At 42.6% G+C, this 25,357-nt stretch overlaps 1 protein-coding gene across 1 annotated transcript in view; it reads right to left on the bottom strand.

Moving 5' to 3' along the window:
• Positions 1 to 25,357, bottom strand: part of ZNF407 (zinc finger protein 407) — a 381,799-nt gene that overhangs the window by 104,041 nt on the left and 252,401 nt on the right. Inside the window, exon 8 of the mRNA XM_084780282.1 lies at positions 19,450 to 19,628. Within this exon, the coding sequence (XP_084636408.1) occupies positions 19,450 to 19,628 (179 nt within the window). The remainder of the gene's footprint in view (positions 1 to 19,449; positions 19,629 to 25,357) is intronic.

Below are 25,357 nucleotides of genomic sequence, written 5' to 3'. Positions count from 1 at the left end.
AGTCGCCTATGTTCTGCTCACAAGTCTAGCCCTGCATGGAACAAATGAACTCCCGCGCTTACGCCACTGCTTTAGAGTCTTAGGTGAGGCCCCTGAAAGGCAGTGGAAACTGCAACAGAGATCACAGGCAGTTAGACTGATTCTCATGGCATGGCCATTGAGGCCACTGAGGCTTTCCTATCCATTTCCCATGCAGGGAAGAGAAAGCTGACAGCAGTTGGGTAAGCTTGGCATGGCGTTACACCAAGAAAAGCGGGTTAGCTTCAAATGTGGATGTTTTACTTAACCATGTGTTTTCTACTTTGCCATGTTGTTGCTGAACTGAAGAAAGGAAGCCTTTCTCCTTAATTTCTACTCTGTAAAGCTTAAAGTAGTTCAAACATTTTCTTTTGGGTTAAAAAAAAAAAGGACTAAAATATTAAACTCACAGGAAAGCCTGAATTTTTTTAGGGTTATGCTGTTTCTCAGTAACTCAAACAGTAAAAACAAACAAGTGCAGAGTCATGCACAGGTAAGTTATGTATTAGTCATGTAAAAGTCCTTATACAATAGTTACATGACCAAAGAAAATAAAGAAAGAAGGAAAGCAACTATTTACCATCTAAATCTGTCTTATAATGACCGACATTACTAATTTGGTAGGTATCATTTGTATGTTTATGCTCAAACACATTTGAATACTTTTTCTTTTTTTACATTTTAAGACACACATGGACATAACAGTCAAAATATTCTGCAAATTTCCCTTTTCATGCAGCTACATGCTGCGGTTTTAGCAGCACATCTATATCTAATCCTTTTCTAACAGCTGTGTATCTGTCCACTGCATAAATATGTCTTATTAACGCCCCCATAGATATCCATTTCCTGCCTGTGTCTGCTACGAGACTCACAATGTAATGCTTTAGCTGGCAGTGCACTCACTCTGTCAGACAAGCGCACACTGCTGAGTCACGTGGCATCAGCATTTTACACAGTGATAGTGAAGCCGACACACACCATCATGAATGCATAACAAACATATCACATGTCAACCTATAAGTATGCAAAGATCAACTAGTAAAAAACCCAGATTTCATTTATTTAAAACTCATCATCATAAATTCCTATCAGACCTGTCCCCTATAAACATGTGAGGGGCAGTACAGGACCACTGATGTTCTGTGGGATGCTCCTCCTGTCAACACACTGTCTGTCCTCGCCGGCTGCTCCTCAGTGTCCTGTGCCTTGGAGTTACCTCGTCACTGTGAAGCTGTCCCTGTCATCTAGGAACTATCGGAGGGCTTAAAACAAAAATGAAATTCATGAAGAATGTTTAAATGTCCAGTTTATTAATTATTTAAAGTCTACTTTTGTACCATACATATCAATTATTAAGTATCTATGGCTTAGATGCAAACCATAACTAGTTCTGTAAGTAGCTGTGTATGTCGCAGGGCACTGCTGATACTAGAACACCGCTATGTGTGGCATGCTCGACTTAATGACACCTTGTCCCTAAGAAATAGTATAGTGATACCCATCTATGTTGCTATGTTGCAGTTTCAAAGAAAACTGAAACATTCTATCTTTCAGGGAAGCCCATTAGCAGGAAAAAAACAATTCAAAATAGCTTTAAGAAGTCCCTAAAAGAGGCAGGATTCACTAGGCCCCCTTCTTCCCAAGAATACATTAGTAGTAAAAACAGCTGAGAGTAAGTCTCAGATCAGGAGAGGTGTGCCCGCCTGGAAGAGTCAGGCACTAGACAGGTAGTCTTGAAAGCAGCAGAAATGAGCTATACTGCTTAGAACAGTGGTTCTTCTCAACCTGTGGGCTGTGACACCCCCCACCCCCTCGCCACAAATCCCTTTCATAGAAGTCACCTAAGAACATCAGGAAATACAGATGTTTACTTTATGATTTCCAACAATAGCAAAATTACAGTCATGAAGTAACAATGAAAATAATGTTATGGCTGGAGTTGCCACAGCATGAAAAACCGTACTAGGGCTCTCAGCATTAGGAAGGTGGAGAACACTGCTCTTGAAGGAACAAAGAACAGCTGTGGTGCCCGTCAGAGCTCAGCCCAGCCCAGCCACCTGGAAAGGACAGGGCAGCCTGCTGCGCGCGCGGCCTGCAGGCGGTGCAGTGTGCGCTGTGCGTGTTCTTCAGGTTTCCAGCCTTTGTGAGCTGTCACCCATGTGGAATGGGCCTTGGCGATACTGATGTATTTGAGTCACTTCTGCTTCTGCATGAAAACTCCTCACCCACATACGTGTAAGTAACCAGAATACAATTCCCTGAGTCACCACACTGGAGTTTGTAGGTATCTGTACTGTGGTCTATTCTGGGCTCCCTAACTGAGGTGAGTATAGCATGTGTTGTATCTCTCCAGGAAAGGTCTGTCACACAACAAATAACTAAAGATTAAACTAAAGCAACAAAGATATGTTTTCTCATATTTCAGCGAGAATACTCAGTGTATTTACTCCCATGAGTCCAATCTTAGAAGAAAAAGCCATGCAAAGGGAAGGGGAGCAAGAAAGCCTGGACAGTGTTTTAGGTTTGGTGTTAAGACGAAAAAACCTTTACCCACACAACTAAGGTGATATGCAATCAAAACATATGATTAGACTCTAAGGCCCCTGCATGCAGGGTAGAAATCAACCACGCCAGCATGGACACGGAGCCTTGGAGCTTGCTCATCCTGCAAGGGCAACTCCATCACTAATGATTATTTTCTCTTCCTGAGCTTTTGTAACCTAGGCAAGGACAAAGGACAGCTTGCTTCACTGGCAGGGTGATAGCTCTTTATCCCTACTTGCTTGGTTCAAACACAGTCAAGTCCTTTATGAAATGATCATTTTCTAGAGGTCATTTAGACCATAATTTTAGACCCCATCTACTGTCCTGATGGTCCTTCTTAGGAAACTGGACCCAGTGGGGACGTTTGCGCCTTCCTTAGTCTATGGGTCAGCATTTTCCTTTCCTTGTAGTTCTTAATTCCTGTAAGTGGCAATTATTTAAGATACATTTAGAGAAGGTACAATCTACATTCATCCAATAAAACTTAAATATCAAAAAGGACAGAAAAACCCACCATGGTTACTAAGGATAAATGTGCTAGCATTTCACAGTGGAAAGGGACCAGCAAGGAGACGTCTGAGGAAATGGGGAAATTAAAAAAAAAGTTGCAGTTAAAAAAAATTAAGCAGAACTAAAAGGGCATACTATGTGTCAAAGAGACAGAGCATTTTAATTACAAAAGGTTAATATCATAGCTAGAGTCGAGACACAGGTGGAAAGATCATGCTAATAAATAGTACCTGCAAATCCACTCAAAAGGTACTAGATATGGAATGTCCAAAGTTTAGATTTCTTTCTAACAAGTACATGATTAAAAAAAACAGACTGGAACAGCAGTACACCACACACATACACGCACGCACGCACGCACGCACGCACGCACGCACGCACGCACACATGCACGCACTAATGCACACTTCACAGAGCAGCCTATTTGGCCTAAGAGCCACACCTGTGCAAAACCATATAGGGACAACCACAGGAACTGCATGGATGTGGCAGGTTCTAAGCCATGAGAGGAAAGAAAGAATGTGAAGTTATGAGAGTCCACTGTCAAGCTGGTAGCAAAGGTCCTTGGATGGACAAAGACAAGGGAGTGAATTAAAGGACACGCCCACGAGGCATGCCTGCCAACGCCCTCAGTGTGAGTATGAAGTCGGTAATGATGACACAGTGTTTCACATCTATCATGGCCTTTGATTTCACCTAAAAACCCCCTAGTTTTAACAAAAAGAGGAGTTGTCAGGAAAACTCAACATGTGTTTAAGATATTGTACATATACTTAAAACTTCCATGCTTAAAGTGCAGTTTCACGCCTAAGACTCAGTTTGTTATATTAGGACTCATTGAAGGTTTTAACCCTCCCAGTTTTCAGAAGTCCAATCCGTGTAATGAAGTCCTTGCCCCGTCACTAGCGTGGCTCTCCTGTGAGAGAACTGTCCCTGATGAAGCGCTCTGGGTGATGATTCCTCCAGCGCCACACATGTCACTGCTCATCATCTTTTACAAAGCAGCAGCCTAACCGTGGTTACAATGACACTGAAGGCGGCTCCGGGCTGTGCTACTCGTCCTAAAGTAGTCAGCACTCGGCAAACAGCGAGTGAGTAATGAGCAGCTACGTCACTCAGTTGTGGCCATTTACTGAGAGCACTGGAGTTGGTTGGTTCACGATTCCCGAAAGCCCTCCCTTATGTTCTTCCCACACAGAGGCATCTGCAGGGATGCCTGAAAACACGGAGGCTTTGTCCTTACGCATCTCCTAAGCCATGCCACACCTACTTGTGTGGCTGCTCCACTGACTAATACCTGCCAAGGCAAGGGACAGCCTGACTGCTCACTCTGACACCTGCGGTGTGGAAGGTGACTCTGGATAGAGCTCATGTATAGCATTTCTTCAATGTCTACAAATTCGAGGGCTCTAACCTATTAAATCAATACAACAGCTGGTATCAATAAAAATTAATTTCCAGTTACTAAGATATTTTCCAACACGGTTGGCAAAGAAAAAAGTAGAAATTAAATAATGAACTTACATGCTTTCAAAACCTTGCTTACTACTGAAGCTTAAAATTTAATTTTTTCTTCTCTAGAGACATGGCACGAAGGTCTCCGACTAATAATTTGGACATAATGAAGAGGTTTCGGTTAATACATCTTGAAGTTGCTGAGTATGAATGTGAGGGAGGTCCCTGCGTGTTCTGACTCATGGAGAAAACCCTACACCACAGACATCACTGCCTCGCAACGCCTAGGTGTCTATGACATCAGTTAAAGGACCGCCCGCCCGGTGTTTGCTCAGCCCATGGGAGAGACTATCCATTCAGGGAGAAGCTACTGCGGGAGGGACAGTGCAGCTTTTAGTTTTTAGGGGATAATGGTTCTTTTCACTGTTTATCACAACGAGAGATGCTAGTAATTGCCCTGAGCATGGAGAAGTGTACTATAACTAAATATAAATTCTCAGATAAAATATCTGTATAAATTAAAATTCTATATTTCAGTCCTACTTTGAACAAGCATTCATTTTTACCTGTACTATGATGATAAAATATTTTTTCCTATAGTTAGTGGAAATGACTGTGCACAGCAGTGTAACCAGAGTCCGCTGACATCTTCACGCCTAGAAGTGGACACACCCAACTCGGTCTTGCCACAAATAACAAAACACACAGTCCTGGATTTGAAATCTTTCTATCAAGGAAGTTAAGATATTACAAACTTGATATCTTCAAACAACATAAATACTCTAAGATATTTTATTTGACACCGAGAAATTAATGTGAAAATATATTAAGTACTATAAAGAATTACATATAAAAGAAAACTACTTTGTGGACTTAGTTCTACCTCATAGCCAAAAACTCATAACCTAAAAGCATTTATCACAAACACATTTATTTATTTATTGTTTCATTACATACTAGGGAGTAAAGGCCAGAAATACGGATACAGATTACACAGTAGAAAAATATTAAAACAGAACAGAGCCCTGTACTGTTAGCAGGTGATTTTGCTCTCTCCCCTCTGCATCTCATCACATCTACATGGTCTAGCCTGGCAACCTGCACTGTGCACACATGATACTGAGCCTGGAGCCTCTCTGGCCTACTCCAGGCTTCCACCTCATCTGCTAACCTCACTCCTCTGAGACTGAGATCTTACAAGACAAAATGTCCCTCAATCCCTTCCTACACTGACTATCAATCAGCTATGTGAATTCTTGACTACACAAGGCAGAGCTACAGCACCATCCCTGAAGTAAACACGACCGCCAGCTCACCTTTAACAGCAAGAGCACTTACAAGTTGGAAGAATTAAGTAATTATATGTGCACAAGGACAAGACTCCATATCTATTTTATTTGGTCTTTGATTTAAATGTGAGTTTTGCTCTGTCTAAACGGTCAGAGAAATCTAACAAACAACAGTTTATCCACCAAACACAATAAAGTGTCATAGTTCAGTGTTGATTGGATGTTTAATGAAAACATCAAATAGTCAATAAACATTTCTTACATGAAGGATTCACTTAACCACTGGATCAGCAGGAATGATGAGGAGCTTGTTGTCCTATGACACAACAAAACCTCAAGTCACATCAAACACTATTAACAGGACACAAACACATGTATGTCTCTGTGACAAGATACTAACACGTTCTTTTCGGCAGACATTTTACTACAAAGTCATGTTTCTCAAGAGAATAAGAAGGAAAAACATGTTAGAATACTAAGAGCTATAACATGGCTGTGTGATCTGTGTTAGCAGTCCAGGCCATCTGTATTAACATAAAGTACAACATAGAACATGGACCTCTGTCAATCAAGAGGAGCATCTACTGGCATAATTTAAAAGAACACAGAACAGAGTAATTTTTAATTATGTTTTAATTGTAAAATGCTTAGAGGACTTACTAGAAAGCCTTACAAATATCAACTCATTTAATCAATCCAAGGCGTTCAGTATTGAGAGACTGATAGCAACTTAATCCCAATTGGCAAAATAAATCTATTTTACCATTTAAGACATCAATTTTGTTTAAAACAAAAAGATCCCAGTGTGTCCCAGGCCACCATCGGGAAAGAAAACGGCACCGCAATACACTGTAACGACAGCATGAGGCTGGACGACACTTGAGAAGCAGGCTCTGCAGCCGTGCCCAACAAGCATCCTTCCCCCAAGGGGAAGCCACTTTATATTCCATGCGCTGACTGAACTCATCCATGCCGCCTGCAAAGGAATCTTGTCTTTTCCTTTACAAACAGGAAGTCATTTATGCTAGATTTTTATTTTAAGCATGCACTAAAATTATGAGTCTTTAGAAGAAAGAATGAGTCCCTGCCAATCACACTGACACGCTACTCAACAAACGGCACTAATAGCGGTGACAAGAGTGAGCATGTCTGAGCTACAGCAGCCATCAGAAGCACTGCTTCATCCAGGCAGGGCCTACGCTGTACCTGCTACATTAAAGCTATTAGGTGACTCAAGTGACTACTTCACAGCGATGGATTTTCTTCTATTTAAGGAATGTATCTAAGTGTTTTTATTCTTTCTTGGGAAAAAAATGAAAAACAATAAGAAAGTAAAAGAGTATTTAAGAAGTTCGAATATTCTCCTTTTTTCTCAATAAATTAATTTTGAAATAATTTTATTTAAATGGCTTTTATATGCAAATGTTCACTAACATGAGCAGTGTAACACCTTTGGGTCTATTTAACTTGAGGCACATGGCGTTCATGTAACTCTTGTACTAACTCCTCCTTTCGAGGTGACCACTCAAACCCCTGAAAGTCACTGGCAGAGAAAAAGCAGTGCTCAGCTTGTGTGACTATGGTGGGATGCATATCTACCAAGTCTTTCAAAGGAAGGAAATTTAGCCACATGCCAGGATGTGGGGGAATGCTGAAGACACTATGTGAGCTCACTGAAGACAATGTCAGTGTGACCCACCTGCATGAGACGTAGAGCAGTCTCCTGGTCATGCCTCTTTCTCTAATACTTGATTTCAGAATCATACTTCCTTCATGACAACAGCAAGCACATGACAGACAGACACTCCGACAGACTCATAGCATATCCAGACATGGATATTGATGCAGAGATACCTAACACATTGCTTATATGCGTACCAGGCTATGACACCTGAATTAGTCAATGATAACAATGAAATTGCCTAACACCATGGTTCACAGAAGGCCTCTCAAATGACCTATGACTGTATGTGTCCTGTTCAGGGTGGTAAGGTCATAGATGTGTACTATATTCTCAATGCAAATATACAGATTTCATTTTATTTTTCTGTAAGATTTTTTAAAATTACAATGTAAGTTCTCCTCAGTAAGAAAGTCATCCAAAAAAAGGGAAAGGCAGTGACAAATCAGACAACTCACAGAACAATGAAGAGATGAAGGAGATAAAACAGAAAGGAAATGCACATACTCAACTATGGCATTTTGAGAAAAAAAATTAAAAACCCATATACACTTGATTTGAGAAGTTTCTATGCTAAAATAAAGAAAATGGCCCATAGAAATACTGCTAACTTTGAAGAGAAATAGAGAGACACTAATTGAAAAAGGTAATGTTTTTCAATCAATAATATACTTCTTTGTAGAAATAAGAGCACAACCTGCATTTCATATGTTATAAAGTGCAGTGTGCATCATTGTGAGGGCAGCAGGCTGGCTATCATGGTTTCTAGCCCCAGCGCAGTGGCCTGGGGATCCAGTGCTACCAATGGCATCAGAGCTGTTTCCTTCACGGCTCCTGGCAATGGTGAGTATTGGCAAAGGGGCCGTGGATGAGAGATGCATGCCCAGAGGAGGTCCTAGGTGACATGCTTTCTTCCAGCAGAACTTACCTCCTACTGCGCACTCTCTATCCAGCCACACTGATGGAACCAGCGGTCACATCCAGTCACCTCTTTACAACTGGAGTCATCAGCTGGGGAACAAGCTATTAGGACGCAGGCCTTTGCAGGTACTTCAGATTCAGATAGAGCCCTGAGTCTTCAGTCAAAAGTGAATTAAAAGCGTGAGGCGAAGTCTGAAAATAATAACTGTATAGCACTGCATTTGTATTTGAGGCGTGTTTTCCCACTGAGTCAGCAGGCTGAGTGAATTTTGAAATTTTTACTGGGCACTGGGCACTTCTCTTTGAGGAACAGATCTTTGGAGTTTCCCTGATCTTAATGAGGACATTTGCCCTGCTGTTGTTAAATGTAAGAACACTTTACATATTTGTATATAGGTTCCTTAAAAGACAGAGATGCTGATTATTCTCTGCATTTTTATACAGTTTCCTATGATTATTTAATAACGTTCGTTGAAGTACAAAGTTTGATTTGGTTTGGTTTTTTAAATGAACTATAACTTAGCTCTTTTGTTCTTTCTTTTTGTGTCATATCTACAAAAGCCACTGCTTAACCCAAAGTCATAAAGTCTAACTAACCCATGTGCAATCCCAGGAAGCAGTAGGCAGTGTGCTCACAAGTGCGCACTGCCGGATGAGCCTGCCTAGAAGCAGCAGCACACAAAGGCAATGTGCACAAATGGGATACAAAGCCGTTTGCAAACCAGAGGATTCTGAAAAACCCAGGCAGGGCACACGCAAGAAGAGCTTGGGGCACAACACACTGCCAGAATGTATTTTCAAAAGATATGCAGTCATTAAAGAGGGAGAACTGCTTTACAGTGATGGAATCTTTAGGACCCCATCTCATTCTGTTCCTCAAAGTACCATGTCTAGCTGTAACAAATGTGCCCTTTACATCCTCAATTAAATCTTATATAAACCCAAAGTATATAAACCCAAAGTAAGGGAAACTCTACACAACGATTGGCCTTTATCTATGTATGTGTCAAAGTCATGAAAGATGGGAAGTGGTTATGAACCAAAAAAAGATAGAGACATGACAGTCCTAACAAATGATGGCCATGTGATGAATTCTACTGAGAGAGAGGGAGGACGGAGGGAGGAGGAAGAGGAAGGGAGAAGAGGGAGGGAAAGTGGGATATGACTGAAGTAGTCCACAAAGCACAGACAGCAGCACTGTGCTGATGCTAGATTTGCTGGTCTGTTGTTTTTCTATGATAACATCATGGTGACATTTAGGGATGTTGGATATATTCTATTATTCTGTACTATTGTGTAATTTTGAAATTACTCTACAAAGCTGAAAGTTATGCAAATGGCAATTTTACTCATTGCAAATAAAAATGTCAAAAATAATATATTGTAATATTTTTAATAAATTTCAAGGATAATTATAAAATCTATATAAATTTATTTCGTAATTTGAAAACTCTATGGTCTTTTCTTCATTAAATAGGTTCTATTAAAGCAACAACCTAATACACAGAGCCAGGGATAGGAAGTATCAACACATACAACAGCTACCATGTAAAACCACTTGTAATTGGTAAATGTACCACACTTTATCCTTTCTTCTACTGAGGGACACTTAGGCTGTTTCCATGTTCTGGCTATTATGAATAAGGCCGCTGTGAACATGGTTGAGCATGTCCTTGTTGTGTGCTGAAGCATCTTCTGGGTACATTCCAAGGAGTGGAATAGCTGGGTCTTGAGGAAGCCTTATTCCCAGTTTTCTGAGAAAGCGCCAGATAGGTTTCCAAAGTGGCTGTACTAGTTTGCATTCCCACCAGCAATGAAGGAGTGTTCCTCTCTCTCCATATCCTCGCCAGCATGTGGTGTCGCTTGAATTTTTGATCTTAGCCATTCTGATAGAAGAATAGATAAAGAAACTGTGGTATATTTACACTATGGAATACTACTCAGCTATTAAAAACAAGGAATTCCTGAAATTTGTGGACAAATGGATTGACCTAGAAATGATCATAATGAGTGAGTTAACGCAGAAGCAGAAAGACTCACATGGTATAGACTCACTTATAACTGGACACTAGCCCAAGGGACATGGACTATAAAAGTCTTCACCTACCAGAAAAGTGGGTGAGAGGTGAGGACATCCTATTGGGAGTCTAGGTGAGAGAAGCATGGGAGATGGGGAACCAGAAGGATCTAGAGGGTCCTAGAAACCTACAAGAAGAACATTATGACGGGCAGATCTGGGCCTAAGGATTCTGCTCAAACTATGGCACCCACCAAGGACAATACGTACAGTAAACATGGAACCCCTACCCAGATCTAGCCAATGGACAGGACATTCTCCACAGTTAAGTGGAGAGTGGGGACTGACTTTCACACAAATTCTGGTGCCCCATTTTCGACCATGTCCCCTGGATGGGGAGACCTGGTGGCACTCAGAGGAAGGATAGCAGGCTACTAAAAAGAGACTTGATACCCTATGAGCATATACAGGGGGAAGAGGGCCCCTCAGTCACAGTCATAGGGGAGGGGAGTAAGGGGAAAATGGGAGGGAGGGAGGAATGGGAGGATACAAGGGATGGGATAACAATTGAGATGTAATATGAATGAATTAATAAAAAAGAATGCTAAAATTAAAAAGAAAACCTTGTAACCAGGACTCTAAATATGGGGTGGTACATAAACTCTTAAATGAGATTATACTGAACACACAGCTGATGAAAATCAATACAGAATAAAAGCTGGATCAGTTACTGGATTAGACCAAATTGTCTGCACTCTAACTTTCTACAATTAATTTTCCCTTAAAATTCTGATGAATAAAGTTGTTCTGGGGCAAACAACAACTTGGTCTCCTTCTCTTTTCAAAACTCTCCAAACCTCATTCTTTTTTTTTTCCTCCTTTATTAATTTATTCTTGTTACATCTCAATGGTTATCCCATCCCTTGTATCCTCCCATTCTTCCCTCCCTCCCAATTTCCCCTTATTCCCCTCCCCTATGACTGTTCCTGAGGGGGATTACCTCCCCCTCTATATGATCATAGGGTATCAAGTCTCTTCTTGGTAACCTGCTGTCCTTCCTCTGATTGCCACCAGGTCTCCCCGTCCAGGTGACATGGTCAAAGGTGAGGCACCAGAGTATGTGAGAAAGTAGTATCCCACTCTCCACTCTACTGTGGAGAGTGTTCTGTCCATTGGCTAGATCTGGGTAGGGGCTTAAGGTTTACCGCCTGTATTGTCCTTGGCTGGTGCCTTAGTTTGAGCGGGACCCCTGTGCCCAAATCTGCCTATCATAATGTTCTACTTGTAGGCTTCTAGGACCCTCTGGATCCTTCCACTTTGCCATTCTCCCATGATTCTCTCATCTAGAGTCCCACTAGAATGTCCTCCCCTCTGTCTCAGTTTCCTGGTAAGTGAAGTCTTTCGTGGGACCTGCCCCTTGGGCTAATATGCAGATATAAGTGAGTATATACCATTTGAGTCTTTCTGCTTCTGGGTTAACTCACTCATTATGATCATTTCTAGCTCAAATACCACCAAACCAAATAACCCAATTGAGAAATGGGGCATGGAACTAAAAAGAGAATTCTCAACAGAGGAATATCAAATGGCTGAGAAACACTTAAAGAAATGCTCAACCTCCTTAATCATCAGGGAAATGCAAATCAAAACAACGCTGAGATTCCATCTTACACCCATCAGGATGGCTAAGATCAAAAATTCAAGTGACACCACATGCTGGCGAGGATGTGGGGAGAGAGGAACACTCCTTCATTGCTGGTGGGAATGCAAACTAGTACAACCACTTTGGAAATCTATCTGGTGCTATCTCAGAAAAATGGGAATAGGGCTTCCTCAAGACCCAGCTATTCCACTCCTTGGAATATACCCAGAAGATGCTCCAGCACACAGCAAGAAAATTTGCTCAATCATGTTCATAGCAGCCTTATTCATAATAGCCAGAACATGGAAACAGCCTAAGTGTCCCTCAGTAGAAGAATGGATAAAGAAACTGTCGTACATATACATTATGGAATACTATTCAGCTATTAAAAACAAGGAATTCCCAAACCTCATTCTTAAATGCTGTACATGCTGCTCCTGATTAGACCACGGCTCACGATGTGAGGTAGGCACGATGGAAGGAAGACAGTTTACCGTGCTCTCAACTACACAGGCCTTTAGGGCCAGGGAGGATTCAGCCTATCTCCTTGGTGGAATATGTAAACAGCATTTTAAACTTTCTTTAAGACTCTGTAGCCAGCAATGGATATTTCTGAGTCAGATCTATCCAAGAGTGTTTAACTGAACAAGTTTCTGTGATTTTCAGGTACCTATAAGGAATTAATGATAGATAACATTGATAAAGACTTATTTTAATTGTGTATTCTGCACTACCATGAAGCTGAGAAAGGAAACACAGACTTATTGAGGGGCTTGGTCACAGCCACACACCAACAAACTCATTTTATTCCACCTTCCTACTTCCTTTTTGTATGATGCAGGGACAAGAGAGAAACCACTGTGAAAATACTCATCATAGTGGATTTAAAGTTATTGTGCAATGTCACGCCCTAATACACATATTCAATTAATCTGAAATCTGAAACTCCGTTCCCCCTCTTTAAGTTTACATGGTAAGAAGTTGATTCAGTAGATTTTCTTCAAATCTCCTATACATGCAGGATTAGACTATATATTGGAACACTCAGAAGGCATTCATGGAGTTTACTCAGCCAAACTCCAGCTATGTACCCTTAGGCAACTTAACTACTGGACAATCTATTGTTAAAAATCATTAATTGGAACTTGTGATCACCAGAGATTTGGGGTTTTTTGTTTGTTTGTTTTAAGATTTAATGGTCTGGTGGGAAGCCTAGCACTGTTGTTACTGTTTCCCTTTCTGTGTAACTAAAAGGCATAACATGATAGTGGGAAAAGCAGAGTAAGTGCTATAGCACTGCCACAGGCCCCTTCTCGGGAAGCTGGCAGGATTCAGTCTAGGCTCAGACTTCAATCAGTAGACTCCACCTCCTCTCAGGGTTGAGAAGAAGAGACGGTGTGCCAGACACACAGCAGCAAATGCTTCCTAACAGTGATCCATGGTGAAGAGTGCAAAAAGAAGAGGTATTCATACACAGCGCTGGGACACTAAACACCACTTCATTCTCAAGCACATGAAGCATTAAAGTATGTAAGGGCTTATCACTGTAAGTATGTAAGGGCATATCACTGTAAGTATGTAAGGGCATATCACTGTTTAAGTATGTAAGGGCATATCACTGTTTAAGTATGTAAGAGCATATCACTTTAAGTATGTAAGGGCATATCACTGTAAGTATGTAAGGGCATATCACTGTTTAAGTATGTAAGGGCATATCACTGTTTAAGTATGTAAGAGCATATCACTTTAAGTATGTAAGGGCATATCACTGTAAGTATGTAAGGGCATATCACTGTTTAAGTATGTAAGGCATATCACTGTTTAAGTATGTAAGGCATATCACTCTAAGTATGTAAGGGCATATCACTCTAAGTATGTAAGGGCATATCACTGTTTAAGTATGTAAGAGCATATCACTTTAAGTATATAAGGGCATATCACTCTAAGTATGTAAGGGCATATCACTGCAAGGGCATATCACTGTAAGGGTACATCACTGTAAGGATGTAAGAGCACATCACTGTAAGGATGTAAGGGCATATCACGGTAAGGGCATATCACTCTAAGTATGTAAGGGCACATCACTGTAAGTATGTGAGGGCATATCACTGTAAGGGTCTAAAGAAAGAAGAATATTACTGACTAGAAGAAGTGGTGATGAATCGCAAGTCTGCTTAACTAATCAGTAAATCATATACTGACAGACAAACACTCAGCAATGGGATTTTCCTGGAACATCAATTATAGCACTAAAAAACCAGGCTGATGAAAATAGCCTTTCGGATATTGTTCACTCAGGGACTATAGAGAATGCTGTGCGGGTCACCTAAGCTGAGGAGCTTGAAGAGCACGAGAGTCACAGGAGGCACAGCTGCCACGCTGGACAGGGAACAGGACTGACTGTGGCGGAGGCACTAGGCACAGACAGGAGCTCGGAGAACAAAGACTCTTCGCAGCATTTAAGTAAACGCACTCGGGGTCGATGACTGGGTGAAAGACTCCCACCCCTGAACTGTTAATTATTTTAGGAAGTCTTTTGTTAGAATGAAGAATGAGGAGACTAGAAAACAAGGAATCCAAAAGAAGAGGGGAGAGAGAGGCTGAAAATTATAGACCTGTAAGCCTAGCGTCTATATTAGGAAATAAATTTGAGATGATACTCATGGATGAGCTTAATGATACATTTGGAGAAGTACAATTTAATAGCAGTGAGTCAGCATGGATTTACCAAAGGCAAGCATGTCAGAAAAAATTCCTTCCTTTTTACATTGAAGTAATAATTGGTTTTTGTAAAGAGGAACCAATGAAAAACTGTCAGGTTCTTCAGAGTTTTGGACTTTTTCATAAAATAAATTACTGTACAGGATGTCATGACATGTGACAGGGCATCAAACTGACAGTGGGTATGAAAGGAACAGGGTAGAAATGGAGGGCCAAACCCTGGGTAAGAACTGCCTTCCACCAGCACACAGGCCGTCTGCAGAGGACAAGCACGCCTGGAAGTGGGGCTCAGCAAGACAAAGGCTGAGCCAGTTTACCTTAGCTGTGACGGGTTAAGCAGGTGGGCTGGAGAAGAATATCAAATTTAATCTAAGTATAAACCAGTAGAATTAAAAAATCAAGTAAGTATAACTTAAATAGCACTGAATTGTTATAATTAGAAAGGAAGACAGACGGACACGGGGTTTTCATAACAACCTTCCCCTTTCTTGTATTTATAACTGGCTAAGAGGTAAATGCTATACAATATAATTAAAATACATCATAAAGAATATAAAAACCAATTTAGATAAGAATATAAAGATCTAGATCTGTAAGGAGAGCATGGTACATTCATATCACGCTGTACAGATAATATTTAAGGCACTATTTAACTGATCATGTCTTGGTGTGTAGTATGAAAAATTAATTTAAATAAGATAAAAATATGACATCAGAAAACTAAAAAATTAAGAAAAATACCATATCATAGCTCACTGTTTAATTTTTCCTGAAGGAGCACATTGCTTGCTCTATCACTGTCTTCAAGAGTCTCGGTTTCTCAGAGAGAAATGTGAACTGTAGGGAAAAGGCAGCCACATCCCCCTGGAGCTCCAGTGGGACTCTCTCAGCAGCATGAGGGGTAGGTACAGCACAGCAAACTTACACTTGTGCCACAGAAAGTCCTTCTTCTCTGGCACCCTGGAGCCTAAGCTTCCTGTCCCTGCAGTGGATTTCTCTGGCATCATCTCCCTTTCTCTGGGCTGGGTTTACAGCACTATAGGATGTAACTTCTGAAGAAAAAGAATCACACATGAGTGAGTATGGTCCCTGTGTGCCAACACCGTCTCAGGGGGCAGTGGACTTGCACAAGCTTATCCCTGAGTAAGAGAACCTGCAGAAGTGTACTGTTGAACATGTGAGAAACGTCAGGCAGGAAACGTACAGGAAACGGATGATCATGGGAACTCTGACTGCTTTTAACTGGAATCTGATTTTGTAGGGACCAATGGGATTATACTGTCTCATCCCACTACCTACTTAGAAATCTAGTAGTGGGCAGGATGATTTTTAGTGACAAACAGAGCATTCCTGGTTCTCCTGGCTGGACACACGTCTGACCTGATTGAGGGTTAAGGCACAGACTCCGCCAGGACTACTGGGTTACAGTGACTGATGGCCAGAGGTGACAGCATAGCCAGACACTATAGCCAGAGGCTGGCACCATATAGGATTGTATTTCACGCAAGTAGCGTTATTCACAATAAACTTTTTGTGTCTAGCTTACTTCATCCGATGATATGACTAAAAGATTTATACAGCATTGTTGCTTGTAGCTTTAATTCATTTGTCCCTTTTTTCTGATGGTTAGAGTACTCTTTTATGCTGTAATACATGATCACATACGCACATAATACATATGCACTCTACCTGGCACATATGTATGTCTTCTTGTTTTTGACTAGAGTGAACATACCCACAGCTACACTAAATATGAGCAGTAAGTAAAAGTGAGCGTTTGATGTAGAAGATTACCACTGAACACCAGACTAAAAACACACAAATGTGTGCTACATATAAACTAGCTGGTGGGCTGTACTATATAAACACAGAATTATGGCAAGAGGTATGGCTAAAGGCAGAAAAGGAACATTTCATTACCAAAAGGAAATAACCAGACATATCTCATCAGATATGTGTGTACACACACACACACACACACACACACACACACACACACACACACACACATTCATGTCTGTATACACGCATGTATCTATGTATGTAAAATATCCTAAAATGCTATGTACCCGTGATGCACCTTTAACAGAATGAAGTCACTGGGTGAAAATATACTAATCTGCAATAATAGGAAATGAACACTAAGTTTTCACTAACAGTTGAGAGAAATGATATTAAAAACAAGACACAAAACAGAGGTTGGTAAGAGGCACAGATGGTAACAGCACCTGTCACGCAAGCCCGACAACTTGAGTTAGATCCTTAAACCCACAGTTAGGGAAAACCAACTTCTGAGGCTGTCCTCATCCTCCATGCGTGTGCTGCCCTGTGTGCATGCCCGACTCCACTCTCCCAACACAACACATGCACGCACATGCACACGTCCTCACAGAGAGAAAGCCAATTCCAAACACCACCGCGAACAGTGAGGGTAAGAAGAGACACCAGGCTCTCGTCCCACTGCTGGCCCTCCAGCCTCTTCCAGCGATCTGTTCAGTCACCCACACTTACCATGTGCTGGATAAAAGATAACAGCAGGGCCACCCATCTCGGAAGCCTCATGCACACAGGGAAATGAAACAGCTTCCTCAAAGTCTGTCACGGCAGTGTGACACAAGTATCTAGCATCACTGGTACATGGGACATGCGGTCTGTGCCTTCAGTCTACAACTAAACGGACATGAAGGCACCGTCTGTGACGAGCTTCCCCTGGTCTTTGGTGTTTATTTCTTTGATAAGCTGAGACACTTTACCTCAGGTAGAGTATATCATAAACATCTAGGTTGGTGACAGCAGTTTGAGAGATGCCATTCTGCCACAGGCAGCCAGAGGACCGGTTGCAGCAGGGAGGGGCTCTGCTGGCCGTCGTGGAAGGCAGTGCACAAGCTGAGCCCTCTTTCCAGGTCAGTACTTCCAGCTCCTCTGCTGTCAACTCTCACGCTGATGGAGAGCCCGGGGTAGGCATGGTCGACACCATCTATGTGTGTGAGCTCCATGCAAGTAATCGATTTTAAAACTTCTAAGGTGCCAACCTCACCACAATAGAAAAAGTAGAGACCACTGCCTTCATTTGTCTCCTACAACGTCCCTGGCATACAACAGAGGTCAAGAAATCAAACATCCAACTTTCACTTCAATGTACTGATAATATGATTTATTTTAAATAGAGAAAATTGTAAGAATATGCCATTATCAAAGTTGACATAGTCACATATTATCAGATGCATTAAGGACATTATCCAAAGACCATGCGTGGTCTGACTGTGCCTAGGCCCTCTGCATGATGCAGCAGATGCACAGCTTGGTCTCCATGTGGGTCACGCAACAACTAGAGCGGCCCTCTCTGACTCTGATGCCTGCCTTTGGATGCTATTCCCCTAACTGGGCTGCCACATCTGGCCTCAGCGGGAGAGGATGCACCAAGTTCTGTAGCGACTTAATGTGCCAGGGTGGGATGTCCCCGTTCTCTGAGGGGAGGGAGAGGGAGAACGGGAGAAGGGGAGAGGAGAGTGCTGTGCTGCAATCAAGATGTTAATATTTAAAAATATAAATATACGGGGAAAAACCTATTATCCTAACTTAAGTTACCCACCAAGTTCTCTGTTCTCTAATGTGCATGTTGTATGAGCAAAACCACATACCTTAAACAGTCTTGTCTATATGGAAGGCTTCCCTTGGTTTAACACACACAGAGATTCCGCCTCCACCAGCCTTGCCTATGATCCTGTACACAGAGTACCCTGAGCTAATAGCTCCATTGCACGCATCATACAATGGCACTCACAGGTATATACTAAGAAGTACCAGGCATGGTGAAGCGATGGCCGACGCGAGCAGCAGAGGTGACCGGCCATCAGCCTCAGCAAAGCAGGACCTACTGGCTACATGTGGATAGTGCAGTTAGGGTCACATCACAGGACATTCCTACAAGGATTTTAGAGGTGCTTGCATTCTTAATCAGAACACTATGCCTACAGCCCAATGATTCCCAATCTGTGCAGAGATTCTATACCCAGGGACAATGTTTAATTAAATGGAAAACTGGGTAACAGGAACCAATTTGCTTTATCTAGAGAAATTGCTACATGTGACGGCTTCTATCACATCTGACTTACACACCAAGGGGTAGGAACAATATGGCGGCCATGCACAGCCAGGCTCGTCTCCTGCTTACGTGTGGAGAGGGAAGAGCTTGTAGCCCTCAAGGTGCTTGAGTCCCAGTTACCTGCTTCCAACGCCCATGTTTTCACAGAAAAATGGCAGGACAGAGAATACAGAGTAACATTTTAAATCACAAGCATACGGAACAAAAAAGTAAGCTCTACCAATTAATAAAAACAAAGCTCAGGAAACTCTTGACATCAGGATGCATGTTGTAAGTATTTGCTACTAACTTTGATGTTCTACAGTAATTTAGTTAGCTGTGCATATGTGATTAACACGCAGGAGTAGGGGCTATTTCCATGTAGCTGGGGAAGAAGCTGGATGAACGTCCATATAGGGTCAGAAACAGACTCCATCAACACCGGACGCCAAGGTAAGACCTCACAGTACCCTGTGAAAAGCATCCTGACTACTGTGGCGAGTGAAAGGAGATCCTGTTAAAAACCACAACCCCACAAGGGCTTCAACGGTTTCCACTCCTTACCAGCGTGCAAGTATGCAAGGTCGGGGTTCTCAATGTCAGGGTGCTGGTCTTTCAAGTGGTTCCGGAATTCCACAGGCACGTTTGTCCCATAGTCACATTTTGGGCAGTTGTACATCTTGACACCTTCATGCTTGCCGGTGTGTAGAATATGTTTGCGGATGTTCTCAGCACAGTTTGACCTATCAAGTAAGAAAGTAAATGGATGTAAGTCAAATCAGTATCATTACGTCACAAGTGCTCAACTGTTTACAAATGCTAGGTGGTAATCAACCTGTTAACTTCTCAGTAAACGTAATTAAGAAATCATCAATAGGACAATGTCAGTCCTATAACCCAGGTACTAAGTCCAAAGGTAGTTTTTTGCTTCAGCAATTCAGTTCCGTGTAGAACTAGTGACACAAAATCCCAGGTTGTTTCTTTAACATCAAACTGCTCTGGCACGACTTGAGGGCAGTGCTATGCTTACGTACGCATCAGGACACCAGCACCACTGCGGGGTGGAAACAAATGGGGCAGGACACTGAGCCCAGAGCACTGAGGAAACCAAGACTCTGCTTAGGTTCTGCCACTAAAAGCTGCATCCATTTACGGTGCTGAAAGCCTCAAGATAGACAGCCACAAACAGTCACTGCATTTACCCTTGTTAGCGCAATGTGTTGGTGCCAGGGAGTTTCCTGTGATGGAGTTTCAGAGGGTAGATTGGACCACTAGCCAACACAAACAGGAGCAGAAAACAGTAAGACATGCATCAAAATTTCTGGAAGACAGTGCTGAAGAAAGAAACCCTGCAATCATTCTTAGAACATGCGAGGCTGAGGAATGACAGTAGAGCTGCCTTATGCCATGCCACACAATTAAAGGCCATGGAATCACCTTGGTGTCAGTCAAGAAGGCTTAGGACTGTTAGAGCCAACAATTTCATATCAGCCTATGCTATCATGCATAGGTAAAGGTAGCAAGCAAGGCTGGAAACTGAGAGGCTAGCTAAGTACCCTTTAGGCATGGAAGAGTAAATGAAAATGGCATGAAGAAGAGGACACCACAGATACAGGAGTGTCGACCCCACTGATAGAATGGTAAATGTGGGGGGGGGGAAGTATGACACAGAAAGTTAATACCACAAAGAAATACACCAATATGTTAATACTACTAACACTGCACTGCCTGATTCTATTTACTTTCCAAAATTACTTTAAAATTTACATACCGAAAATAAAGATAAATCACTAAACATCACAATGGGTGGGGAGAGAATGGGAACTAGAGATTTGCAGCTAATTTCAGTATATTTTGGGCAAGGGCTTGGCCAAGGCGCTGTTAAATGCTTCTTTGCCTTTAGACAAAATATGCATAAGCTAGATCTTGTACAAATGCATATTTCATTTTTCTTATATCACAGATTACCAAATCTGTTTTGCCCATGAATTCCCTATAGGTAATCAACAAAGAAGAAAATCACCTGTGTGTGTCACATGGGCCACTGGCCTGGGACATGCAATGCCAGCACCTGAACCTCTGAGGTGACTGCTGTGGCTTAGGGTGAGGTGCCTTTCACGGGCTCACAGCTGTTCCTCAGCTGACTGCATTGTTCTGGAAGGTGCTGTACACTTTAGAGGGTGTGCTCCTTCTCCCTCTGCCCTTTCCTGACTCTCTTCCTCTGCTTCTTAGTCTCCATGGTCTGAACACAGCCACCAGGGACACACATGCATTTGAGAAGCCTTCTGATCAGTCCTGCTGAGAACCGTAGAGCAAGCACCTAGAGGACACACTGGGCAGGCCTCTGTCCTTCGGCAGTACTCCTCTGGCCTGCACTTCCATTTCTGAACTCCTTTCCTTTGCCATCAGGATCTCGACATGGCCAGAGTTTATTCCTGTCCCTAGCTACCTCACTCTGCATCCTGTCTTCTGCAAGGCTAACTTATGAGGAGTAAAAACTCTCCATGTGCCAAGAAGTTCTCCGCACACTTCCAACACTCAGATGAGCTCTCTGTGCCAAATGAACCAGGGAGAAAGCCAAGAGGATTTCTTCTGGATAAAGAAGAATGCAAAGCACCTGCCAGGGACATAACAGGGGAGTCTGGGAACCTGGTTCTGGACCAGCAGGAATATGTGGTCCATGCCGCTGCCCCGTGCCCCCCCGTATTTTACTACCACTCCAGCCGGTATGATGCAAAAGGCAGAAGAAAATTTAGGTATGTGGTCAGGCATGAGGCCTCTATATATACAGCTCTGTGGTCTAAGGCAATTACTTCAATTCTGAGATCCCCTCCCCTTAACTAGAAAATAAAGGTAAGACTTACAAATCACCTAAACCCTGAGTTTAATCTTTATAGAAAGGCAGAGAGATGCTAAGCACACTGTTTCACCAGGACCTCAGAGTGGCCTAAGGCTGTCCCTGTTCACATTTGGACTCTGGGTCTCCTAAGCTAGCACAGATGAACAAAGGGAAACACTGTGGCGCGCATGCACCCAGGCTTTAGCACACTGTAGGAACCAGCCTTCACCAGAGAGCCACTAAACTCGAAGATCTCATCAAAATGCTGACAGCTGTGCCTGTCATGTCTAAACTCAAAGGCTCTAACTCCACCAGGTGGCTCACAGCTAAGGAAAGCTCAGACACTCTACAGAAGATGCTTTTACCCTTGTGGGAGCCAGAAAGTTAGGTTTCTCTACATAGCTCTTGAGGCTCACATAATCCCTGCAAACCTGCCAGGACCAAAGCCCCAAATACTGTTTTTATAAGAACAACATTCTTTTAAGAGTTTTTAGTAATTGTTGGATGGTGGAGGCGCACGCCTGTAATCTCAGCACTTGGGAGGCAGAGGCAGGAGGATCTCTGAGTTCAAGGCCAGCCTGGTGTACAAAGCTAGTTCCAGAACAGTCAAGGATGGAGATGGGGACACACACACACACACACACACACACACACACACACACACACACACCGAGAAAAAAAGCTTTAAAAAAATTTAATTCTTTGAAACTTTCATGCATGCATGTACTGTACTTTGAGCACATCCTTCTGGATCTCCTCCCCCACCCCACAGAACCTTTTCTCCTCCCCCAACTTTATATCCTCTAAAAAATTTACAACATTAATGCATCCTGTGTGGGAACATCCATGCTACTAGTGAATGAGTTGAGTGTGTGTATGTATGATAGTGTGTATGTGAGAATGTGTGTGTGTGTGTGTGTGTGTGTGTGAGAGAGAGAGAGAGAGAGAGAGAGAGAGAGAGAGAGAGAGAGAGAGAGAGAGAGAGAGAGAGAGAGAAACAGAAGACGATTTCTCTCCTTCTGCCATGTTCGTGTTGACCAAGCAAACAAACTCAGGTTCTCAGATGGGGCATAAGCACATTTCCCACCAGGCTGCTTCGCTAGCGCCCATTTGTTATTTTCTGACTCACTGCATGCAGTTTGTGGCTGTCTATGTATGCACAGACACTCCTTTATGGGAAGCGTACACTCCCTCCATCAGAGGGTCCTGACCTAGAACTGAGTGAGGCAGCTATCAGGTTAGGGTTTCTGTCCTGCAACACCATGACTGAATGCGGCTTATTTCATCTATACCTCATAGTCCATCGTCAAAGCAAGTCAGAGTAGACACTCAAGCAGGAACCTGGAGGCAGGAGCTGGAGCCGAAGCTACGGAGGGTGCTGCTTCCTGGCTTTTTCCTCAACATTTGCTCAGGCCAAGTTTCTTACACCTCAGGACCATCAGCCCAGGTGTGGCGCCACAGACAATGGACTGGTCCTTCCATACCAATCACTAATTGAGAAAAATATATGCCAGGCTTGCCTAAAGGCCAATTAATTGTGGTTCCCTTTTCTCACATAACACTAGCTTGTGTTAAGTTGACAAACAAACAAAAAAACCAGGACATTTTATTTGTGTCTACTATATGCCAAATAATATTATTAAATATAACCTTTCCTTTTTTGCTTATACCCAAGATGTCATGTTAATCTTAATCTCACAGCATAAAACATAGTATATCTTTAAGAGCCACAGTCTTTAAAAATTAATACTTTAAAAGCTCAGTTTCTTTAAGACATGCAGAGCCTCTCCAAAATGTCCAACATATCTCTAAAATGTCCAGTCTTTTTAAATTTCCAAAGACTCTAAAAGTTCAGTTGCCCACCTGTGAACTCCTGTAAAATTAAAAACTTCATGTTAACTACATTTTTACATCAAAAAAGAAGAACTGGGACGCTCATGCTCAAATCAAAGCAAACCAGAGCCCACTGTAAATATCTCCATGTCCAGTGTCTGGGCTCCGAGGGCCTTGGCAGCCAAACTTGTCTGGCCTTGCTGTTCATAGCACACAAAGCCCGTCTGGTGCTCAGGCTAGCTCTACACCACAGGTGCTGCTGCCCTTGGTTGTCATCACATGGTATCAGTATCTCCACTGCAACTCGGCTGCACAGTTACTGACTGCTTCTCAGGGCTCTCAGCAGGCCTGTCCTCTTCAGGGACACTGAGCCTGTGGCCCCTACTGCAATTGAGGACATATTTTCACCAATGGCCTCCCAGGTGACACTTCTCATTATCAAGTGCAAGCTTAGCACTGCGGGGACCACCACTTCTGTGTGCTCACCCTGAGGAAACACGCTCCAGAGAAGCTTGCCTCAGTGTTGCTGGTCCCTTACACCACAGTTGACTGTGTAGTTCTGGCTGATCTGCATCAATTGCTCCGGCAAAGCAAAGATTTGACCTCTGTAGTACTACTTCCCTGCTAGTCACAGCCAATTCCTCAGGCCCAGTTAGCAGAACCACAGACACCTAATTCAAACTATGGCATGGCCCTGATACAGTCCTTAAGGGACTCCTAAACTTCCCTTTTAAACTTCCCAAGCTAGGTGTCCACTGTCTGTTCCATTCGCAGCAGCAGTAGCAGCAGCAAAACTCTCACAACAATGCACTGAGCTCTCAATACTCAATGGCTTTTCTTGCACCAAGTTCCAAAGTCCTTCCACATTCCTCCCCAAAGCAGCCATGTCTGTCCCATGATGCTGCAGGACCTGGTACCAATCCCTGTCTCAGGGTTTCTATTGCTGTACCAAAACAACCAGAACAAAGTAGACTGAGCTCGTGACTTCACATGTCTAAGGAAGCTTAACACTGAAAGACTCAGGAAGAGCCCTCCCAAGCATCATGGAAGCAGAACGCAATCATAGGAAGGAGAATTTGAGCAGCAGAGGTGCTGAGAGATCTCCAGGATTAGTGGAGCTGCCTGCAAGTTGCCCAGAAAGCTCCAGGGATGTGGTGTGCATTTTAGTGCTACAGCTGCTCTGAGTCCCCTCTGCTCCTATTCGGATCTCTTCATCACTGGCTCTCCAAGGTGACTTTGGTGAAATTGTTACTTCGGTCTGTCATGGGTTTCCTTTCTGGGTGAGTAGGGGTGTGTGGATGTGTCAATGAAGTCTCTCACACAACAAATACTTACTAAAAGCAATTAGAGGTGTGCTTAAATATAGACACACTCATACATACATGTACAGAAAATCTATCACCTCGGGATGTTCTGTATGCACACAGTATAAATTCACACTAGTGCTTAGAAGAACAGCCCATGAATAGTGAGCAGGGATAGTCTGGAAAGGGGACTGGTGGGAGGGATAGAGATGCGGGAGGTAAGAGAAAGCCCTGCACAACTAAATCTGTTATTTGGGGGTGTGGGTATTGGGTATTACTTATGATTGAAAGATGGGGATCCTACATTTATAGCTAATGCCAAGAGAGAAATTAAGTGGAACAATATTCTTTTGAAAATTATATTTATGAACTCATTGTCATCAAGTTAAGAGGGAAGGCTTAGAAATAACTGATTTCAGCAAGGAGAAAAAAAAGGACTAAGTCTATGCAATTGTGGGTTAAAATATTTTTTGACAAACCAAAGAGATTTCACAAT

The sequence above is a fragment of the Acomys minous genome (genome assembly GCF_964271855.1).
Source record: "Acomys minous genome assembly, chromosome: 4".
Lineage (NCBI taxonomy): Eukaryota > Metazoa > Chordata > Mammalia > Rodentia > Muridae > Acomys > Acomys minous.
This window is presented reverse-complemented; position numbering and strand designations above follow the sequence as displayed.